At 40.2% G+C, this 21997-nt stretch overlaps 1 protein-coding gene across 17 annotated transcripts in view; it reads left to right on the top strand.

Moving 5' to 3' along the window:
- The window catches only part of si:ch211-161f7.2 (retinoic acid-induced protein 2), a 94844-nt gene that overhangs the window by 33777 nt on the left and 39070 nt on the right, over positions 1-21997 (top strand). For 4 of the 17 annotated variants that reach the window (XM_059967985.1, XM_059967984.1, XM_059967988.1 and 1 more), the window contains 2 exons: positions 1733-1872; positions 5002-5272. The exons of 6 other annotated variants lie outside the window; for them this stretch is intronic. In XM_059967985.1, coding sequence (XP_059823968.1) covers positions 5261-5272 — 12 coding nt within the window. In that variant the 5' untranslated portion in view covers positions 1733-1872; positions 5002-5260. 7 more of the 17 variants (XM_059967983.1, XM_059967987.1, XM_059967986.1 and 4 more) reach the window with 5 other exon arrangements.

Here is a 21997-nt window from a genome sequence, read left to right as displayed (position 1 = left end):
GAGTACTCGCGGTTCCCCTTTGCCATCCCCTGCCCCGACTCCACTGCCACGTCCGTCATAAAAGCCCTGCGCCAGCTCTTCACTCTGTTTGGATATCCCTGCTATATCCACAATGATAGAGGGTCCTCGTTTATGAGTGACGAGCTGCGCCAGTACCTGCCGGCTAGGGACATTGCTGCTAGTTGGACCACGAGTTATAATCCCCGGGGAAATGGACAGGTGGAGAGGGAGAATGCCACAGTGTAGAAGGCCACACTTTTAGCCCTTAGTCAAAAGGGTTGCCGGTCTCTCGATGGCAGGAGGTCCTCCCTGAGGCACTCCACTCTATCCGCTCCCTGTTATGTACGTCCACCTATGCCACCCCTCATGAGTGCCTATTCTCTTTTCCCAGGAAGTCTGTCACTGGGACCACCCTACCAGCTTGGCTAACATCCCCAGGGCCAGTGCTGCTCCGGAAACATGAGGAGTAATAAATACTTCCCGCTAGTCGAGAGGGTTCACCTTCTACATGCGAACCCCCAGTATGCCTACGTGGTCTTACCTGATGGGCGGGAGGACACGGTCTCCGTCTGCGACCTGGCGCCCGCAGGAGCAGCAGACCACTACCCCGAACACTCCACGGTAACTATGAACCCTGTACCCGAGGTGACACCGCGCACACCAGGCCCTACACAGACTCCTCACGACACTCCTATACCAGGTGCCTCGCACACGCATGAGGGATCACTGATGCCTAGTGGGCAGACACCTCCAGTTAGGCCAGGATCAGCACACCCACCATCTCCGGTGCAATCACCACCGGCACCTGTGCAATCACAGCCGGTGCTACGTAGATCGCAGCGACAGATTCGACCACCTGATAGACTTAACCTGTAAATATACTTGTAAGAAACTTCGCCCCATGGGGACTCTCTTTTAAGACACAGGGGAGGTGAATGTGGTGAACTACATATACTTGTCTGGACACGCCCCCTGCTGACTGCTCCTGTGGCTCCTCCCTCAGACCCCGGTATAAAGGCGAATGAGGCCTGAGCCTGGCCCTCAGTCTCCATGATTAGTATGGTGGTCAACCACTACTTGTTCTTTCTTCCAGTCAATAAAAGCCGATATCTCGCCTTTACGTCTCAGAGAGAGTTATTGATGGTGCATCAGAGATAGAACAGATGGATAAGAACCATATCCAACAATTAATTTTCTATTGTCTGTACTAACTTCAAAATATCATTGGCTCTCTGCTCAAAGTTTTGATTGACTTTACTGTCTCTATTGTGAATGGTAATTGTTTTGTAAGGAAAGAATTCAAACTTAAAATTTACCATGATTATCGGTAAGTGAGGGGCTAGTTCTGTATAAAAATAACAGTTTTCTGTACATACTTCACAGCAGTGTGGATGATGCAGGTTATGTTCTCCTTGTGTGCAAGTAAAATAAATCACGTACGCTTGAGTCATAAGAGCATGTGTGTTCTGGGCCTGGTTGTTTGGGTGTTTTGTTTTATTATCAGTGGTGGACAATTACTGTACTTCAGTATGAGATTTTGACAAGGAAAGGGATGGACAACCACAGTAACAGGTTTTTTTTTAACTGCCACTGTGCACTGGAGAGGACTATGTTGCAGATATGTGCTGGAGTGGCAGTTTTCTCAGCATACTGGAGGCCTTGTTTGAGAAGGCATTAGCTGTCACAGCTGGTCCTAAAGTGGCATCTCAACTTATTTTCTTTCTTTTTCCAGGCTCAGCCAAAGTTTTTCTTTCACAGTTAGATTCCTAACTCTTCCCTGACAAGCAAACAACAGATGATGTCACCTCGATTGGTGACGAGAGATTTACAACCAAACCTCCATCCAGGCTCAGCAAGTGGCACTACAAACAAGTGAGCTACCATTCCTCTTTTACACAAGCACTATTTATTTATTTTATTTATTTATTTAAAATTTTATTAGTTTTTCAAATCATTTTACAAATTAAAACCCCACAAATCCCAATGAGAAACATTAAAACAGTGCAAAATTAAGCATACAATAACAATATGTTACAAAGGAAGAGAATTTAACCAAAAAAAGCACCTAAATTAAAGACAAGTAAGCTTAGTGTCCTCCCCAAGCCCCACAACACAAGAAAAAACAACAGCAACTCCAGACCAACTAAAACACAATATAGAGAGTATAAGTCAGGACAGCCAAACTCCCAGACTGTGAATACACTCAGCAACAGAGGCTAATAATGCCTTCTACCAGAAAAAAAAGGAGCTGAAAGCAAGGGACCGAAAAGAAAAAATAACCCTAGTCAAGAGGAAGGTTATGAAAGTACTCGATAAGAGGTCTCCAGACCTTATGGAACTTTAGATCCGAATTGAGAACTGAATAATGAATTTTTTCGAGGTCCAAACAGGCCATGATGTCGTTAAGCCATTGAGCATGAGTGGGCGGGGCAACATCTCTCCATCTGAGGAGGATCAAGCGTCTAGCCAGGAGAGAGGCAAAGGATAATATTCGGCATTTGGTCGGACCCAGACATAAATCTGTCTCGCCCCAAAAACCGAACAGAGCAATTAAGGGGTTTGGTTCTAGGTGCTGATTCAGAATACACGATAACGTAGTGAAGACATCTTTCCAGAATTTCTCCAAGCTAGGACAGAACCAGTACATATGGATGAGAGAGGCCACGCCCCCCTTACATTTATCACAGAGTGGACTGACGCTAGGGTAGAATCGAGATAGTTTAGATTTAGACATATGGGCTCTATGAACAATCTTAAACTGTAAAAGGCAGTGGCGAGCACAAAGAGAGGTTGAGTTAACCGATTTGAGAACTGAATCCCAGCTCTCCCCAGATAAGGAGATATTTAAATCCTGCTCCCAGGCCATTTTGATTTTATCCATGGGGGCCTGTCGTAAGGCTGCTAGTTTATCTCGGATGATTGATATTAAGCCTTTACCTAGTGGATTCATGGAAAGAAATAGGTCCATAGCATTTTTCGCAGGCATTTCAGGAAAGTTAGGAATTAAAGGAGCAATAAAGTGTCGGATTTGGAGATATCTGAAAAAATGAGCATTGGGCAGATTGAACTTAACAGAGAGCTGCTGAAAGGAAGCAAAGCGATTATCAATGAAAAGATCTTCAAAATGTCTAATGCCCTTCCTATACCAAACCTGGAATGCTGAATCGTATGTAGTAGGTAAAAAAAGGTGATTATGAGCAACAGGGCTGGAAACGGAAAACCCCTGGAAACCATAGCATTTCCTGATCTGAGCCCATATACGCAAAGTGTGTCTAACAAGAGGATTAGCTATTGATCTGGGCAGACTACTAGGGAGTGCAGAGCCAAGAAGTGCAGAGATAGATAGTTCTTTGGTGGAGCTCAGCTCCATCGCCACCAAGTTAGGACACTTGGGTTGGCCATGGAAAAAAGACCAGAAGGTAGCACAACGTATATTAGCTGCCCAATAATATAAACGAAAGTTAGGTAAAGCCATGCCACCCTCTTTTTTAGATTTTTGGAGATGGATTTTATTAATTCTAGAGCGCTTATTCTGCCACAGATATGACAAAATAATAGAGTCTAAGGAATCAAAAAAAGATTTAGGAATAAAAATTGGGATAGATTGAAATGGGTATAAAAATTTGGGGAGAACATACATTTTAACAACATTAATACGACCTGCCAAAGACATAGATAGAGGTGACCATTGTACCAGACTCTGTTTTATAGCATATGAAAGATTGGCAAAGTTTTCACGAAAGAGATCTTTAAACTTCCTTGTGACTGTAATTCCAAGATAAGTAAATTGATTATGGACTACTTTAAAAGGGAGATCACAAAATGTTAGTTCTTGTGGTTCTTTATTAATTGGGAGAAGTTCACTCTTATGTAAATTAAGTTTATAGCCAGAGATCTGGCTAAACTGGTCAAGAAGTGAAAACATTAGAGGTAAAGATTTAGATGGATTTGAGAGAGAGTAATAAGTCATCAGCATAGAGAGAAACTTTATGCTCAATATCCCCTCTCCAAATCCCAGTCAATTCAGAGCAATTTCGAAATGCTATCGCCAGAGGTTCCATAGCCAAATCAAAGAGAAAGGGACTTAAGGGGCATCCCTGGCGGGTGCCACGTTTGAGATTAAATACTTGGGATTTCTGAAAATTAGTTAAAACAGAGGCAGTAGGACACAGGTACAGCAATTGAATCCAAGAGATGAAACTTTGGCCAAGGTCAAATTTTTCTAAAACTGCAAAAAGGTAGTTCCACTCTATACGATCAAAAACAAGTACTATTTAAATGTCCATGGGGAAACATTAAGCACAGAATGTCTACTTAAAAAAGACACACCAAATCCAGGGAGAGATTGTCAACAGCCCTTAGAGTTTCAATAAATAATGTCTGAGTGATTCAAGTAAAGTTTGAGTCCAGAAAAAAAGTAATTTTACTACGAGAAGTATTTATCTACCATTTTAGGAGGTCCGATCGGGTTCTGAAGATGGCTGGATAGCCGGAAGACTTGCAACAAATGCCTCAGCCTCCTTCACTGACTTAAACCACTTATATTTTCCAGTATTAAGCGTGATTTGTAAATTGGCAGGAATGCAAAGAGAGTGTTTAAAACCACGATCAAAAAGCACTTACATTACGCCTTTAAACTCAACGCGCATCTTTAAGGTCTGGGGTGCAAAATCTTCCACAAAGCGAATGATTGTATTTTGGAAAGTAAAAGTACCTCTGCGACATGCCTCCATAATCAGACGGTGTTTTACCTGGTATTGATGAAAGCACAAAATTACCAGAATTCCAGGGGGAACGTAGACCCTGTGTGTCCTTTCATGCTCAGGCGGGTTCAAAAGCAAATCTTTCCCGAATATCTCACAGAGAAACTCGGTGAAAAACTTCATGGTTGATCCCCGTTCGGTGGCCTCTGGCAACCCAAGAATTCAAAGGTTACAACATCTGCTGCGATTTTCGAGATTGACCATTTTGGAAAGGAGTTTATTATTTTTTTTCTTCTAGGCTGGAACAGAGTGTCTCCAAGTATCGAACATGACTTTCTAAATCTTCAGAAGTCGAATCGATGCGAGATAAGTGTTCAGCATGTTCGTCCACTCTATCGTTGATCTGATCCAGTTTGGCTTCCAGCTGTTTGAAAGCGGTTCTAAATTCCTTTAAAATATCGTCGCTGTGCTGTTCCAGCGCAGCGAAGGTCTCAGAAGGCAGAGCTGGAACTTCCTTTCTCCCGGTTTTAGAACTCTTGCTAGACATTGTAAGGTAGATGTGTTCACAGGCAAGTAAAAGAAACCAAATAAAGTTCCCGACTAAGGTTTAAAAAATGGAGACATTTAGTGCAAAGATAGCGAAAATAACGGAACAAAAGTTCGGAGCAGCTAAGCAATCGCCATCTTACCGGAAGTCCACCATTCCTCTTTTTAATTCCATGTTCCAACCTGAACGTGGCCTCATCATGGCAGTAGAGAAGGCCATGGGCTGGCATGTTGGAATGGGAATGTGAAGTGGAATGGAAACCCTCTCCCACTGCTCCCCCTCTGTCATCTTTGCTACCCACCAATTCTTCGACCACCCAGACCACATCTACCACAGCCACGTATCCTTCCTGGCATCATGTCTTTGCCACCATCTTGTACCACATGGCTTCCAGATCCATTTCCAACTTGTCGATTTGGACCCTCTGAGGTCTCCAGGTACTCGCATTCAATAGCACGTTCCATTTCCATTCCAAGGTGTCAGTCCACGGCTTCCTCTACTGCCGTGATGAGGCCACGTTCAGGTTGGAGGAGCAACATCTTGTATTCCACCTGGGTAGCTCCAATTCCAACCTGATGGCATGAACATTGATTTCTTGAAATTCCAGTAATCCCCCCCACTTCACCATTCCTCATGCCCAGTTTCCTTCTCTCACCTTATTTCCTTACCTGCCCATCTCCTCCCCCTTTCCTATCAGATTGCCCCCTCTTCAGCCCTTTATCTCTTTCACCAATTGACTTCGCAGCTCTCTACTTCCTCTCCTCTTACCCCACACCCCCGAGTTTCACCTGTCATCTACAATCCTGTATTTTTCCTCCCATCTCTCCACTTTCTTACTCCTCACCTTTTTGCTCCAGTTCTGATGAAGGGTCTCGGCCCAAATTGTTGTCTGTTTACTCTTTTCCACAGATACTGCCTGGCCTGTTGAGTTCCTCCAGCATTTTGAGTTGCTTAGATTTCCAGCATCTGCAGATTTTTTAAATATATATAATTGTTGACTTTCTGTCTACAAATTTGCTCCTGTAAATCCTGCTGTCTATTGGGTGGTCTAGAATATAATCCCATTGTGAAAATCTACCTTGGTCCAGACTTCACTGCCGTTTTGGATTTTGCAAAAGGTACTCTTCCATCTACTTTAGTTGGTTTATCAAACATTTCAGTAAGGTTTGTGGACAAATTCAAATTGGTTCTTGCTATTCACTGTATTCTTAATTATAGATAACAAAACTTGCCAATTGTTTGTAATTCCCTGCTTTTTCTTTTGGCCCTCTAAATCAAGTAGTTTTAATTTCCAGTATTTGAATTCAGTAGGTTTTGAAAGTTTTGCAAAATTGTAATTAAAGCATTTGCATACCTTTTTAAAATCTCAAGGTGGAGCTATATGGTCCTAGAAATTAATTCAATATAGTACAGTTACTTTTTCTAATACATGTTTTTTTTTCCTTGGGTCAACTATTCGGTTTTTGGTCCTTTTAATGGCTGATATTAATTAATTCTAAGTTTGTCATGTCTTTATTTTCATAGTAATATTACCCTTACTGCCATGACCACTCCTGTTCTTGGAGAATTGTTAAAAAAAAGATTGTACTAGTCTTTGGTTATTGAAATTTCTTCACTCATTTCCAACTTAATTTTGTTTACCATATTGGTCCTTCATCCTTGCACTTTTACATAATATTTCCATTGAAATTTTGCACATTGCTGTTTTATTTGGTAGGCAGAGCATTTATCAGATCGGTTAATATGATTTTTTTTATATGCTCTGTTTACTGAGTTATTTATTAAATATTTATAGTTTTTTTTCAGGATGATGAATCATTTCACTGTGATCCATCCCTACTTCATTTTGTTAAAATGAGCCATACCAAAACCTGGATGTGGAACAATTTAAATTTATATTATGTCTTTCCTGGCCATTGCAATGCATGTTGCAGCTAATTAAATTCCTTTTTAATACAGAAAGCATAGCAGGCAGTTTGTGCAAGCCAAGTGCAACAGCAGTGATACTTGACAGAGTCTTGAAGCCTCTGCCGGCGCTTGTCTGTTCCCACGCAAGTCCTGCAGGTCTGTTGGTACAAGGTGGGCTAGGTGTAGATTCCAGTGCACCTGACACCCTTTTTGTTGCACCTCACTTTGCTTATCCCATTCTACAGCCAAACAGAATCAGAGTCTCCTTTCATTTCACAGAGTTTCAAGCTGAAGGTTAAAGGTGGGATTTTTTAAACTTGTTAAAAAATGATTTCTTTATCTTAATCATTTAAATAATTTGTTATTAAAACTTGTAGCATTAATTATGTCTTTAAAAGGCATTTAAAAAAACAGTTTAAGAAGAGCTTTGTGCGATTTGAAAGGAGATGAAGCCTGCTCTCATCAACACTGGACTGAAAGAAAGTCCAGGCATTCTGCAGGCATAGCTTCAGCATTTCCCCAGCAGAAGCCTGCCTTTTGTCTCAATATTTACCTCTCAACTAACATGGCTGAAAAAAAAAACCCAGCATGATTCAACTCTGTCTGCTTTTAGCGATGGAAGAGATAAATATTGGAGAGGATGGCAGAAAAATAGCATTCACCTTTAAAAGTCAGAGGGAGTAGACTGAAATATGGCAGCACTGATTACATTAAACAGTTGCTTACCCCCCCCCCCACTCTCCCCCATCCCCCACCCCCAACCATCAGACTCTTGAACCAGAGGGGATAACTTCACTCATTTTCACTCAACCTAAAGCTGAACTGTTCCCACAACCTATGGATTCATTTTCAAAGACTATTCATCCCATGTTCTCCATTTATTGTTTGTTTATTATATATTTTCTTTCTGTTTTTTTGCAGTTTTTGTCTTTTGCATAGGCTTGTTTGTACATCTTATCTGCTGTTTTTCATTGATTCAGTGGTTTTTCTTTGCATCTACTATGAATGCCCACAAGAAAATGAACCTCGGGGTTGTATGTGCTGATGTGTATTTACTTTGAACTTCTAATCTGAATTTGTAGGCATGCAGTCTTATCACCGGGGAATAATTTTTGAGATGAGTTGCAGCAACACTTTATTGTATTCGTTGACAGATTCTGCTTTTGATTTTATGGTATCAAGAGTACAAAACCGCAGGGTTTGTGGAGAAAGTGGGGAGTATGGAATTGAGGCCAATGTTGGATCAACCATGGCCTTATTGATTGGATCATTGAACGGACTTACAGATGACTGGCCGACTCCGGTTCCTGTTATGCTTTTGCACAAAGCTGTGCAATCATTGCTCAGCTGCTTTGTTCTCTGGAAATGGAAGGATTCCAAGACCTGAAGCTTTCGTCAAACAGCATTGTTCTAGTACAAGTAAAAGGAAATGCCTTCTTTGATGTAAGTCCTGTGATTTGTTTGCAACTTAAAAAAACATGAGTGAAGTAGTTTTTGTGTATAGGCAGTATAAAGGATGATGGTATGGAAAGTCTTCCATGAATTCAGCCTCTGATAAGTGGCTGCTGATAGAAAGAGTGTGTTTTCAAGAGTCTTCATGTAATGCTGGAGGGCAATGTGGTGCAGCAGAATCAGATTTCTGGAGGAGCTCAGATGTTGAATGCATCCTTCCTTGTTTCAATACTCAGTCTTGGAGATTGGTTTCTGAGGGTGCGTGAATGCACACATCAGCTGCGGTCTGTAGCTGAAGTGTTGCGATTCTGGAGTGCTTGGCTTTGAAGTGTAATCGTCAAGTCAAGCTTTTTATTGTCACTTCAACCATAAACTGCTGTTTCCTCCAGGACCATGGTGCTACATGAAATAACAAAACTACACTAGACTGTGAGACAACTCGAGGCTACACTAGACTATGTAAAAACAACACAAAAACTACACTAGACTACAGACCTACATAGGACTACATAAATTGGGCAGTACAATAAGTTATGAATAAACAAGACAGCAGGCACAGAGTAGAGGACAAATTTCAATATAATAAATAATGTAGATGTCAGTCTAGACTCTGGGAATTGAGGAGTCTGATGGCTTGGGGGGGGAAGAAACTGTTGCACAGTCTGGTCGTGAGAGCCCAAATGCTTCGGTACCTCTTGCCAGATGGCAGGAGGGAGAAGAGTTTGTGTGAGGGGGGTGTGGGGTCCTTCATAATGCTGTTTGCTTTGTGGGTGTAACATGTGTGTAAATGTCTGTAATGGCGGGAAGAGAGACCCCGATGATCATCTCAGCTGACCTCACTATCTGCTACAGGGTCTTGTGATCTGAGACAGTGCAATTCCCGAACCAGGCAGTGGTGCAGCTGCTCGGGATGCTCTCGGTACATCCATAGATTAAGGTTTCAATTATCTCTGAAGAATATTGCACCTTTTGAAGTTTGATTTGTGATGCAATATTGGACCAGAAATATGGAGGAAAAGTTATTTGGGGTAGTGATGAAGTCACGACCCCAGTTCTCACTAAGATTTATTGGTATTGTGGATTGCATGCCATTGTGGAGCAAATGTAAGCTGGAAACCAACTTTAATGGTTATCTAGATTTGAGGAGAGTCTTCCACAGTTTCTTGATTAATGGTGTCAAAGGCTTTTGTGAGGTGAAAAAAGTCCATGTACAGTGATTGATAGTCTCTTTTCTTCTGAGTTATCATTTGATGTCGATTGTGGTCTGTATAGATGGAATCCATACTGATATAGGTACAGCTCTTTGGTCACTGGGAGAAAGTAGTTAAGGAAGACGCTATGATGACTTTCCCACTGTAGTTACCACAGTTAGGTCTTCTGTACAGGTGATAATTACACAATCATCCCTCAGAAACTGATTGAAAAGCTGAGCCTCCCTCTGCAACTGGATCCTAGACTTCAGTCAGCTTGGATTTGTAGCAGCACCTCCAACACCATCACACTGAACACGGGAGGGGGCTCCCCAGGGCTGTGTGCTCAGTCCACTGCTGTTCGCTCTGCTGACCCACGACTGTGCTGCAACACACAGCTTGAACCACATCATCAAGTTCGCCCATGACACGACTGTGGTGGGTCTCAGCAGCAAGAATGACGAGTCAGCTTACAGAGACGAGATGCAGCGGCTAACAGACTGCTGCAGAGCCGACAACCTGTCTCTGAATGTGAACAAAACAAAAGAGATGGTTGTTGACTTCAGGAGGGCACGGAGCGACCACTCCCCACTGAACATTGACGGCTCCTCGGTAGAGATCGTTAAGAGCACCAAATTTCTTGGTGTTCACCTGGTGGAGAATCTCACCTGGTCCCTCAACACCAGCTCCATAGCAAAGAAAGCCCAGCAGCATCTCTACTTTCTGTGAAGGCTGAGGAAAGTCCATCTCCCACCCCCATCCTCATCACATTCTACAGAGGTTGTATTGAGAGCATCCTGAGCAGCTGCATCACTGCCTGGTTCGGAAATTGCACCATCTCAGATCACAAGACCCTGCAACAGATAGTGAGGTCAGCTGAGAATATCATCGGGGTCTCTCTTCCCGCCATTATGGACATTTAAACTACACACTGCATCCACAAAGCAAACAGCACTATGAAGGACCCCACACACCCCTCATACAAACTCTTCTCTCTCCTGCTGTCTGGGAAAAGGCACTGAAGCATTCGAGCTCTCATGACCAGACTATGTAACAGTTTCTTCCCCACAAGCCATCAGACTCCTCAATACCCAGAGCCTGGACTGACACCTTACTGCCCTACTGTCCTGTTTATTATTTATTGTAATGCCTGCATTGTTTTGTGCACTTTATGCAGTCCTGGTAGGTCTGCAGCCTAGTGTTGTTTTTTTTTAACATAGTTCAGTCTAGTTTTTGTACTATGTCATGCAACACCATGGTCCTGAAAAAAAGTTGTCTCATTTTTACTATGTACTGTACCTGCAGTTATGGTCAAAATGACAATAAAAGTGACTTGACTTAATTGTGACATCTGAGGTCCCCTGGTTTTTTCCCCTCAATTTTTCAGATGTGGACAGTGAGATTGTGGACTTGTGATGGAAGCTCTTCATCAAGCTTTAGGATTGTAACAGTGATATATTCTGCTCTGAAGGCCTTGTTATTTTTGAGTTGGGATATGGTCATCTCTACTTCCTGTGAGTCAGGAGTGGCTACTGGAATGGACTGAATAAGCTCCTGTGGGATAAATTGAGGATGCTTATATAACCATATAACAATTACAGCATGGAAACGGGCCATCTCGGCCCTTCTAGTCTGTGCCGAACGCTTACTCTCATCTAGTCCCACCTACCTGCACTCAGCCCATAACCCTCCATTCCTTTCCTGTCCATATACCTATCCAGTTTTTTTAATGACAAAATTGAACCTGCCTCTGCCACTTCTACTGGAAGCTCATTCCACACAGCTACCACTCTCTGAGTAAAGAAGTTCCCCCTCGTGTTACCCCTAAACTTTTGCCCCTTAACTCTCAACTCATGTCCTCTTGTTTGAATCTCCCCTTCGCTCAATGGTAAAAGTCTATCTACATCAACTCTATCTATCCCCCTCATAATTTGAAATGCCCCTATCAAGTCCCCTCTCAATCTTCTACACCCCAAAGAATAAAGACCTAACTTGTTCAACCTTTCTCTGTAACTTAGGTCCTGAAACTCAGGTAACATTCTAAAAACCCCATTTCCAGAAAAGTTGGGATATTTTCCAAAATGCAATAAAAACAAAAATCTGTGATATGTTAATTCATATGAACCCTTATTTAACTGACAAAAGTACAAAGAAAAGATTTTCAATAGTTTTACTGACCAACTTAATTGTATTTTGTAAATATACACAAATTTAGAATTTGATGGCTGCAACACACTCAACAAAAGTTGGGATAGAGTTAAAATAAGATTGAAAAGTGCACAGAATATTTGAGTAACACCGGTTTGGAAGACTCCACATTAAGCAGCCTAATTGGTAGCAGGTGAGGTATCATGACTGGGTATAAAAGTAGCGTCCATCAAAGGCTCAGTCTTTGCAAGCAAGGGTGGGTCGTGGCTCACCCCTTTGTGCCAAAATTTGAGAGAGAATTGTTAGTCAGTTCAAAAGAAACATTTCCCAATGCAAGATTGCAGAGAATTTAGGTCTTTCAACATCTACAGTACATAATATTGTGAAAAGATTCAGAGAATTCAGAGACATCTCAGTGCGTAAAGGGCAAGGTCGAAAACCACTGTGAACGCGCGTGATCTTTGAGCCCTCAGGCGGCACTGCCTAAGAAACCGTCATGCTACTGTGACAATTATAGCCACCTGGGCTCAGGAGTACTTCTGAAAACCATTGTCACTTAACACAGTCCGTCGCTGCACCCAGAAATGCAACTTGAAACTGTATTACGCAAGGAGGAAGCCATACATCAACTCTATGCAGAAACGCCGGCGAGTTCTCTGAGCCCGAGCTCATCTCAGATGGACCGAAAGACTGTGGAACCGTGTGCTGTGGTCAGATGAGTCCACATTTCAGCTAGTTTTCGGGAAAAACAGGCGTCGAGTTCTCCGTGCCACAGATGAAAACGACCATCCTGATTGTTATCAGCGAAAGGTGTGAAAGCCAGCATCTGTGATGGTACAGGGGTGCATCAGTGCCCACGGCATGGGTGAGTTGCATGTATGTGAAGGTACCATTGACTCTGAGGCATTTATTAGGATTTTAGAGAGACATATGTTGCCATCAAGGTGACGACTCTTCCCGGGACGTCCATGCTTATTTCAGCAGGACAATGCCAGACCACATTCTGCATGGGCTACAACAGCGTGGCTTTGTAGACACAGAGTGTGTGTGCTTGACTGGCCTGCTGCCAGTCCAGATCTATCTCCTATTGAAAATGTATGGCGCATCATGAAGAGAAGAATCAGACAACGGAGACCACTGACTGTTGAGCAGCTTAAGTCTTGTATCAAGCAAGAATGGACAAAATTTCCAATTGCAAATCTACTGCAATTAGTATCCTCAGTTCCAAAATGACAAAAAAGTGTTATTAGAAGGAAAGGTGCTGTAACACAATGGTAAACATGCCTCTGTCCCAACTTTTGTAGTGTTGCAGCCATCAAATTCTAAATTTGTGTATATTTACAAAATACAATTAAGCTGGTCAGTAAAACTTGAAAATCCTTTTTTAAAATCTTTTTATTAATTTTAAACAAACAAATGAAACATGAATACAGAGTTTGAAAGTACATAATAGGTTAAGTACACATTCAAATAAATGATAATCGATATATAATAACCTCTCAAACTCTTAGTAATTATGAAAAAAGGGAGTAAATAAGAAAAAAAATCCCCCAAAAAAGAAAAGAAAAAAAAACTTAACCAACATGGGCCATTGCATTATGTCAAATATACACAGTAGCATCAATAACTCTGCACCTCCATCCAAATAATTAAGAATAATAGAAGCAGGGTTTAGGAAAAGTCAGTTTAACTGATATGAAAATGTTGGATAAATGGTCTCCAAGTTTCTTCAAATTTAACTGAAGAGTCAAAGACAGCACTTCTAATTTTTTCTAAGCTCAAACAAGAGATAGTTTGAGAAAACCACTGAAATATAGTTGCAGGATTAATTTCTTTCCAATTCAATAGGATAGATCTTCTAGCCATTAATGTAACAAATGTAATCATCCGCCGAGCTGAGGAGGATAAACAAATATTATTCACCATTGGTAAACCGTAAATTGCAGTAATAGGATGCGGTTGCAATTTGATATTCAGAACTGTTGAAATAATACCGAAAATACCTTTCCAATAATTTTGCAAACAAGGGCAAGACCAAAACGTGGGTCAATGAAGCTACTTCAGAATGACATCTGTCACAGGTTGGATTAACATGAGAGTAAAATCGAGCAAGATTATCCTTGGATATGTGAGCCCTATGTACAACCTTAAATTGTATTAGGGCATGTTTAGCACAAATAGAAGAGGAATTGACTAATTGTAAAATTTTCTCCCACTGCTCAGTGGATATAAGACAATGAAGTTCTTTTTCCCATTCCTTAATTTTTAGATTTATCTATTTTAGATGATAGTTTTATGTCCTTTGAACAGCTATCTAATAAATATAATTTACCTAAAACTAATTTTTAAGATATTTGCAAGTTAGAAATTTCTTGAATAATATGTTAGTCTTTTCCAAAATTATGTCCAATGGACATTACGGAAATTTTTTTAGCTCTGAATCCTTGCCAGAAGGGTTTAGTAGCCACTATTTATAATATGATCCTGAAAATACAGCCAGAAGTATCAGAAAATCTTTTCTTTGTACCTTTGTCAGTTAAATAAAGGTTCATGTGAGTTAACATATCACAGATTTTTGTTTTTATTGCATTTTGGAAAATATCCCAACTTTTCTGGAAATGGGGTTTGTAGTAAATCTCCTCTTTACTCTCTCTATTTTGTTGACATCTTTTCTATAATTCGGTGACCAAAACTGTACATAATTCTCCAAATTTGATCTCACCAAATTTGGTTACTTGGGACAGTTGCAGTTGAAGTCTTTCAAGTTGCCTTGCCAGTGGATATTGACAACTTCTGCGCACTCTGTAATCCAAACTGTGCCTGATGAGGCATGGTAGTAGTTGTTTCCTCATTATTTTCTATTTCAGTCTCATCTGGGCATCAGAGTTACTCCAAGAAGTGGAGTGTGGCATGGATGGATTGGGGGAGGGGGGGAAAGGTTAGTAATGGGTAATAATCTAACTGCAGAATGTCTGTACATGTCATTTAACCTGAATATCATGCCTTCAAACCACATGCTACAGAAATGAAGGCACACTGTTCATGGGTTTTCTTCTCTTTTGAACTGTTATTGCAATTAAAACTGGTTGGAACACCCAAGTTGTAATGGGGACAAGTGTGTTGGCTAGTATTTTTAGTAGACAGTATTTGTAATAGTCAGAACTATTCTTTCTACCTTCTGCTTTACCCAAAGCAAAATACTGGCTTCTTTCAAATCTAAACACAAATAATTTTTTACCAATGTGAAATGACTGGCACTTGTATCCATATATAGTAGTGTTAAGATCCTGCTGGTCATATTTATATATAGCAGCATGACTTAATTGATGATCCTTATTGCTTTCTTTAACATTAGCCTCCACGTTTTAAACCACATGTGGTGAATTGTGGACACCATGGTGGCCTCTCGTGTTACTGTTTACCAGACATTCGGTGGATTCTGTTTAGACTAGATTTTTTTTTCCTCATCTCATGGATGCCATTTCTCCATTTCTTCATGTGATCCATAATAATGTGAAGTAACCGTCACTAGCAAACTGGGTTTTTCTCCACACAAAAATACAATTGCAGATGCTGTGGATCAAAGAATACGTACACAACGTTCTTCCAGCATTGTGTGGGTTTTTCTCCATGTGTTCACCAAGGCTCTTGCGCATCTGAATTGAGGGAGGAGCTGTTACATCTTTTAGGCTTCCTTGTGCCTTCTATCATTATTATCAACTTTATTTTCATCCAGATTTTAGTTGTGTGCTGGTATAATATGTTCAACTCCAAGAATACACTATTCCTAAATTTGTGTACTACTATTAGCTTACTTTAAATAAAACTGGGTAAATTGAAACACACATGCAATAATTTTAAAAGCAAATTGAAGATTTGTGTTTCTAACCACCTCAAAAGAATAGTAATCAATTTGGAATGGGATTTTGTTTTGAGAAAGTGAGCCACTCCATTAAAATCTGTTTTGACATATTCAATACATTGAAGGAAAAGCGCCTGACATTAAGCAATTGGGATAATGATATTTCATATGAATTGAGAATGCAATCCTTTGAAAACTAAAAGGCATGATGAGAGAAGCTAATGGATGACGATGCATTTCTTCAGACCCAATGGAGGCTAATGTTTGTTCAGCACTGGCACATGAAAACGAGTGAGTTTCCACCTGCCGAGGAATGTTCAATTGTGTGTGCCTGCTAATATGAAAGTATGACCAAACATCTTTATGGAAGAGATGAAGTCACCCTTCTTACACAAAGATATTGGGGGTATAACTAAGGGACATGTTTCCATTATAAATTGAAAATTATTATACATAAGGTTTTGTTTTAAAAGTCCTACATCTGGAAATTGGCGCATTGTTTGCGGCTGTGAGTAGTTTTAACCAAGGTCGGATCAGGCGCCTGATCATTTCTAGATGAAAGTGCAGCCATTTTTTAATTGGATAGGACTTGCTCTTTTACTGGTGGTGTGTATCTGTGCCACTGGTCACACGGTGTGTATTTTGATGCTTACTGACATTGGAAATTGGAGCTTTCAACTACAACTGATGTGGGTAGATACTTGTAGTACAAGTAGGATCACATGTTATTTTGGATTTGTATTCATTTTATAGGACACACAAGACAATGTTGAAACCTGACCCAGCAACTTCAAACACCACCTAAAATCCCCAGTGCGTGCTTAACCTCACGTAGCGTGCTTTCAATTCAAGGCATCATTGTAGGAGCCATGCATAGGCTATCTTCTTTGTATTCTGTGTTGCGTGTGTATTATGGTAGTTTGTCACATGGGTAGGGCCCTGGTAAAAGCAAGGGAATAAGTTACATATTAGTGCTGTGTTCCGGCCAGTTTGGAGATGGGGACTGAAGGATGTCACATCTTTTTTTACCACTTAATTCTGCTCAAGTTTCATCGCTTCAAGATCATATGTTTTGCTTGTTGTAATAAAGGATCAAAAACAGTTCTTTGACTTTTGTAACGTCATTACTGGAGTGATTGGAGGGTGCATTGTACCCAGATAACAATCTGTGGGGTTGCCAGCAGAGACAATTGATTAAGGAGAATTGGCTGCTACAATTGGTATTATGTAGGATTGGGTCAGAAGCAAAAATGTGTTGCCTGTAAAGAGCCCACCCCTAGAGACTCTTCAAAAACCCACATTGACCTGAACCTCTTCTGAATCTGTACTTGAAGCTTCATGTGTTTCAAGGCAGTCAATATTGAGGTTACGTAAAATGATCCTTGGCTGCAAATACACTGAGTTTCTATGTATAATTAGCTGGGAATATTAATACCTCACTTAAAAGTAGGAATAGTATAGCATATGTTAGAGGAGCTCATGTCCCCTGATTTTATTTAAGCAAACTGCCACATTTTTGGTTCTTGAGCAGACCTAGCAGACCACATAGTAAAAATAACCAGAATCTCTAGTTACCATTCTGGTCCTGGAAACTCAATTTTAGAACATGATATCAACAACAGTTCTTTATGTTGGTTAAGGGATACTTCAAATTTAAGAAATGTTCTTTAATAGTGAGGTACTGTAATGGAACTCCTACAAATGGGCAATTCAAAGCAAACAACAATATCACTTACAGGTGTCCCCCCCCCCCCCCACAAAGGTAGAGCATTCCTATGAAACCTTTCTTAAGCCAAAATGGCGTAAAGAACCATTAATTTATGTGGGGAAAATTTTTCGTAGAAGCGGAAATCCTTTTTGTAGTGCAAAAACAGGTTACTAATATAGGTCTTTTGTAAAAGCGAAGTGGTGTAAAGCAAACATTCGTAAAGTGGGGGGCACCTGTACTAGTCAATATTTATATAGAATGAGACTGAGTACCACTGAGGGGAAAAATGCACCTGTCCAACAAACCAAAGCTTCCCTGCTTAATCATCCAGGCTTATTTGCTGAAGATGTGGATAAAGGAGTTACTGTATTTGACAGTGGAAGGAAACTTAAAGCGGCAGATCAGAGCCCCAAAACAAGTCTCAAGATTTTGAAATGAGTATGTATTAATCTGGATTGCAGAGCCCCACCAGTACCATCTTCACCTCCTGTGGATGCCTGTTGTACTTGTGGGCTCCCAACTCCTTTGCGAGGCAGATCAGCCCTTGGGTAATGAGTGGATCGTAGGAAGCAGAAACTAATTCCTTGCCTGCTGTCTGCCCTAATAAACAACTGACTTCTTCTGCTGTCTCTTACATAGTTTGTAAATGTCTCTGATGCTGAAAGACATTACGAGACAGCTCAAAAATTTTTCAATTTTTAAAAAGTTGCTTAAATATTTCAAACGCACAGACAACTTTTGTTAATTGAAGCCCTTTTACTTTTTTTTAAAAAAACTTTCCCTCACTAGCTTTCCAATGAAGAACTAGGTCTGCCTGTGAGGACTGTAGAGTTAAGTAGCTGGATATGGTGCATTTGGCCCCGTAGCTCAGTGCATTATGGAATGCCTTTGGACTCTTGTAGGATTTGGGAGATAAAGTACTGATGAAATGATTAACTTTCTGTACCTTTCCACTGCAGCAAATTGGCCACTTTGACCAGGACTTTCTACAGGACAGTTTCTCAAGGTTTTATACTAAAAGCAGTATTAGTGGTCTTTTAGTTACTGTCTGCAGCATGAATGACACCAGGAACAAAATTAATGCCTGCACAGTCTACTGGGTGGTGGCTGGTAAGTGGGCATCATTGTGCCACAGATCAGGAGGAAGGGGCAACAAATACGGGTAGTTGTTGAGAGCTGTGAAATGCAAGTATTCAGAGGTCATGCATGAATCACGGATGCTTGTATCATTTTTGCTTGTGGGTGTAATGTAACTGAATTATAAATCTTCATTAAAATTAAATATATCAGAAAGTTTATAGATAAATTGTAATCTATATGTAATATGCAGATAATAAGTTCTTGTTTAAAGTTCTATTTTGAAGAATATAAAGTATTATTTACTGATCTTTCATAAATCTCTAGTGTCAGTATTTTTTTCTACAAAGGTATTCGTTAAGTTGAAAGGCTTTTCTGATAATGGGCTGGCTATAGTAATAATTTTAAAGAATTGTTTTTTGTTTTGTCTACTTTTCAACATCTCAGTATGACAGATTATCTTTGAAGTATATTGAGATTCCAGAGTGTTTACAACCACAACTAGATAAATAAGGTTGAACTATAGGAACTTTATGTTTGTATTAAACCTGTGTAAAGGAGTTGCATCAACTTTATCCCTCAAACAAAATCTATAGAAATATAGAATCATGCAATACTGAGTCTTGGACCAGTATGGCATGGAATCAGGCTCTTTGGCCCAATGAGTCCATGCTGACCATGGTGCCTACCCAGCTGGTCCATAACCACTGCACCTGGCAGCTCATTCCATATACTTACCACCCTGTGTGGGGGGGGGGGGGGAAAGAATTGCTGGTTGGTTCCCTTTTTAAAATCTTCTCCCTTACCCCAAACCTGTGCCCCTGGTATGGTCACCTCTGAGAGACTATTTACCCCTGTGTATGTGTGTTGGCTTTGAAAGAAGCAATGGCGTTGCAGTGTTCTCAGAACACAGAAAAAGACAGTTTGGCCAATTTGTACTCCATTACTTGTGTTTTTCATCAATCCCATTTTTCCTGTTCTTTCTCCTGAAATCTCCAATGTTGATGTATCCAATCACTTTTTGACTTATCAAACCTACCTGCATCACATCTCAGGCAGAGTGTTTCAGATTGCTACAGTTTGCTGTATAAAATGAGTTTTCATCTGATGCAAAGTTTATTCATTCATTTTATTTAAATGATTTATTCATTTACTTTTATTTATTGAGATGCAGCGTGCAGACCTTTGAGTCATGATGCCCAGCAATCGCCCGGTTTAATCTGAGCCTAGTCACAGGACAATTTACAATGACCGATTAACTTTCTAACCAGTATGTCTTTGGACTGTGGGAGGAAACTGGAGCACCCGGAGGAAACCCACATGGTCACGGGGAGAATGTACAAATTCCTTACAGGCAGCGGCAGGATTTGAACTGGGTTGTCTGTGCTGTAGAGCATTATGCTAACCACTATGCTACTGTGCTGCCCCAATGTTAATTAGCTAGAATTTGTGAACTGTGGTAATTCTGTGATGATATATACAGATTACTGACATAGAATTGAACATAGTTTGCTTTATTTCTGTTAACTAAATTGAGCCATAAGATATGAGTTGGCTATAGTAGAAAGGGAAATTGTATGACTAGGTATAGGTATGATAGTAAGTGAGCTATGGATAATAGTTTTAAAAAAAATTGTAGTTTACAAGTAAAGGCATTGTAAAATCAGGAAAAATAGTCTAGCAGTAGCTATCAAGAGAAGTCATAGATGAAACTGGATCAAGCTATGTGTATAAAGTGGCCAAAACATTAAAAGTCCAAGTCAAGTTTATTCTCATATGAAAAGTACATGTAGACAATGAAGCTTGTTTGCAACAGCATCAACCACTGTAGTAGGAAAATTACAGGATGTATGTTACAAATTAATATATTTTCTGGGTGACATCTTATAAAATAATGAAGATTTCAGTACAATTGAATGTGCAAATCTGTGTAACTGAATACTATCTCACTATTCAGTAGTAAAGAAGGCAAATGCAACATTGGCATTCATTTCAAGGGGACTCGGATATAAAAGCAACGATGTAATGCTGAGGCTTTGTAAAGCATTGGTCAGACCATATTTGGAGTATTGTGAGCAGTTTTGGACCCCTTATCGAAGAAATGATGTACTGGCATCTGGAGAGGGTTCAAGGGAGGTTTACAAAAATGGTGCCAAGAATAAAAAGGTTAATGTATGAGAAGTGCTTGGCTCTGGGCCAGTGCTTACATGAGTTTAAAAGAATGAGGAGGGGAGCGATCTCATTGAAACCTTTTGAAAGGCTTGGGTAAGGTGGCCATGGAGAGAAGGGAGTCTAGGGCCAGAGGGCACAGCTCAGAATAGAATGATATCCCTTTAGAATACAGATGAGGGTGGAATTTCTTTAGCCAGAGGGTGGTATATCTATGGAATTCATTGCCACAGCAGCTGTGGAGGCCAGATCTTTAAGTATATTAAAGTGGAGGTTGATAGGTTCCTTATTTAGGAGTATCAAAGGTTATGGGAGAAGGCAGGAGAATGGGATTGAGAAATAATATAAATCAATCATGATGAATAGGAGATGAGCCAAGAGGCCTAATTCTGTTCCTATGTTTTATGGTTTTGTAGTTAGCCTGATATTATATTATTAAAGCGGTACCTGGGCATGTAGAAAACAACAAGATTGGGCATTGTTTGTGGATTGAAAACTGGCTCAGTCTCTTCAGTATTTTATGGCTCAAGAGACCTGCAAGTTAAATGGATAAATCTGGATTTTAGAGAGCCACAGGAGTATATCTCACTGCGTGGTTTGGTTAAAGCCTGAAAGTGAGGTTTAACTCCTTGCAACAAAACTTCCTCGATGTTAAGTAGCGGACACAAAATGCTAGAGGAACTCAACAAGTCAGACAGTATTTATGGAGAGGAATTCTTGTTATTAAGTCCTGATAGAGTATTGTGACAAACTCGAGACACAATCTGCCTTATATATAGTACAGTATACCTCCTATTAAGGCAAGTGATACTAATCATAAATCATAAATTGATGTTTGTAGTTTTTAATCTGTGACAACACAGATGACTTTTCCCACTAAAAAGGCCAAATTTATTAATTCTATACAAGGCACTTTAAATCAGTTTTACCAATTGCTTCTGAATAGATTTCAAGTTTTTTTTTAGTTTCTTGGAGTTCATTTAGAAGAGAATACTCTAAAATACATTTTGTAACTGTATTTCTGATGCATTTTAATTTGGTTCACAGTTTGAACTACTTTCCTGGAGGTATTACTGGTACATTCAGTACAGGTGTAAAATTTGACATCTTCAATTTTGTTTTACTGCTGTTAGATTAAGATTTGGATATTGTTTTTTGAAAAATAAAACAAACTTTATCATTGTTGTGTTGAAGGGTCTTGGCCTGAAAAGTTGACTGTACTTTTTTTTTTCA

Source organism: Hypanus sabinus, chromosome 4 (assembly GCF_030144855.1).
Source record: "Hypanus sabinus isolate sHypSab1 chromosome 4, sHypSab1.hap1, whole genome shotgun sequence".
NCBI lineage: Eukaryota > Metazoa > Chordata > Chondrichthyes > Myliobatiformes > Dasyatidae > Hypanus > Hypanus sabinus.
Note: the sequence above shows the minus strand (reverse complement) of the source record. Positions and strands in the feature narration are given on the sequence as shown.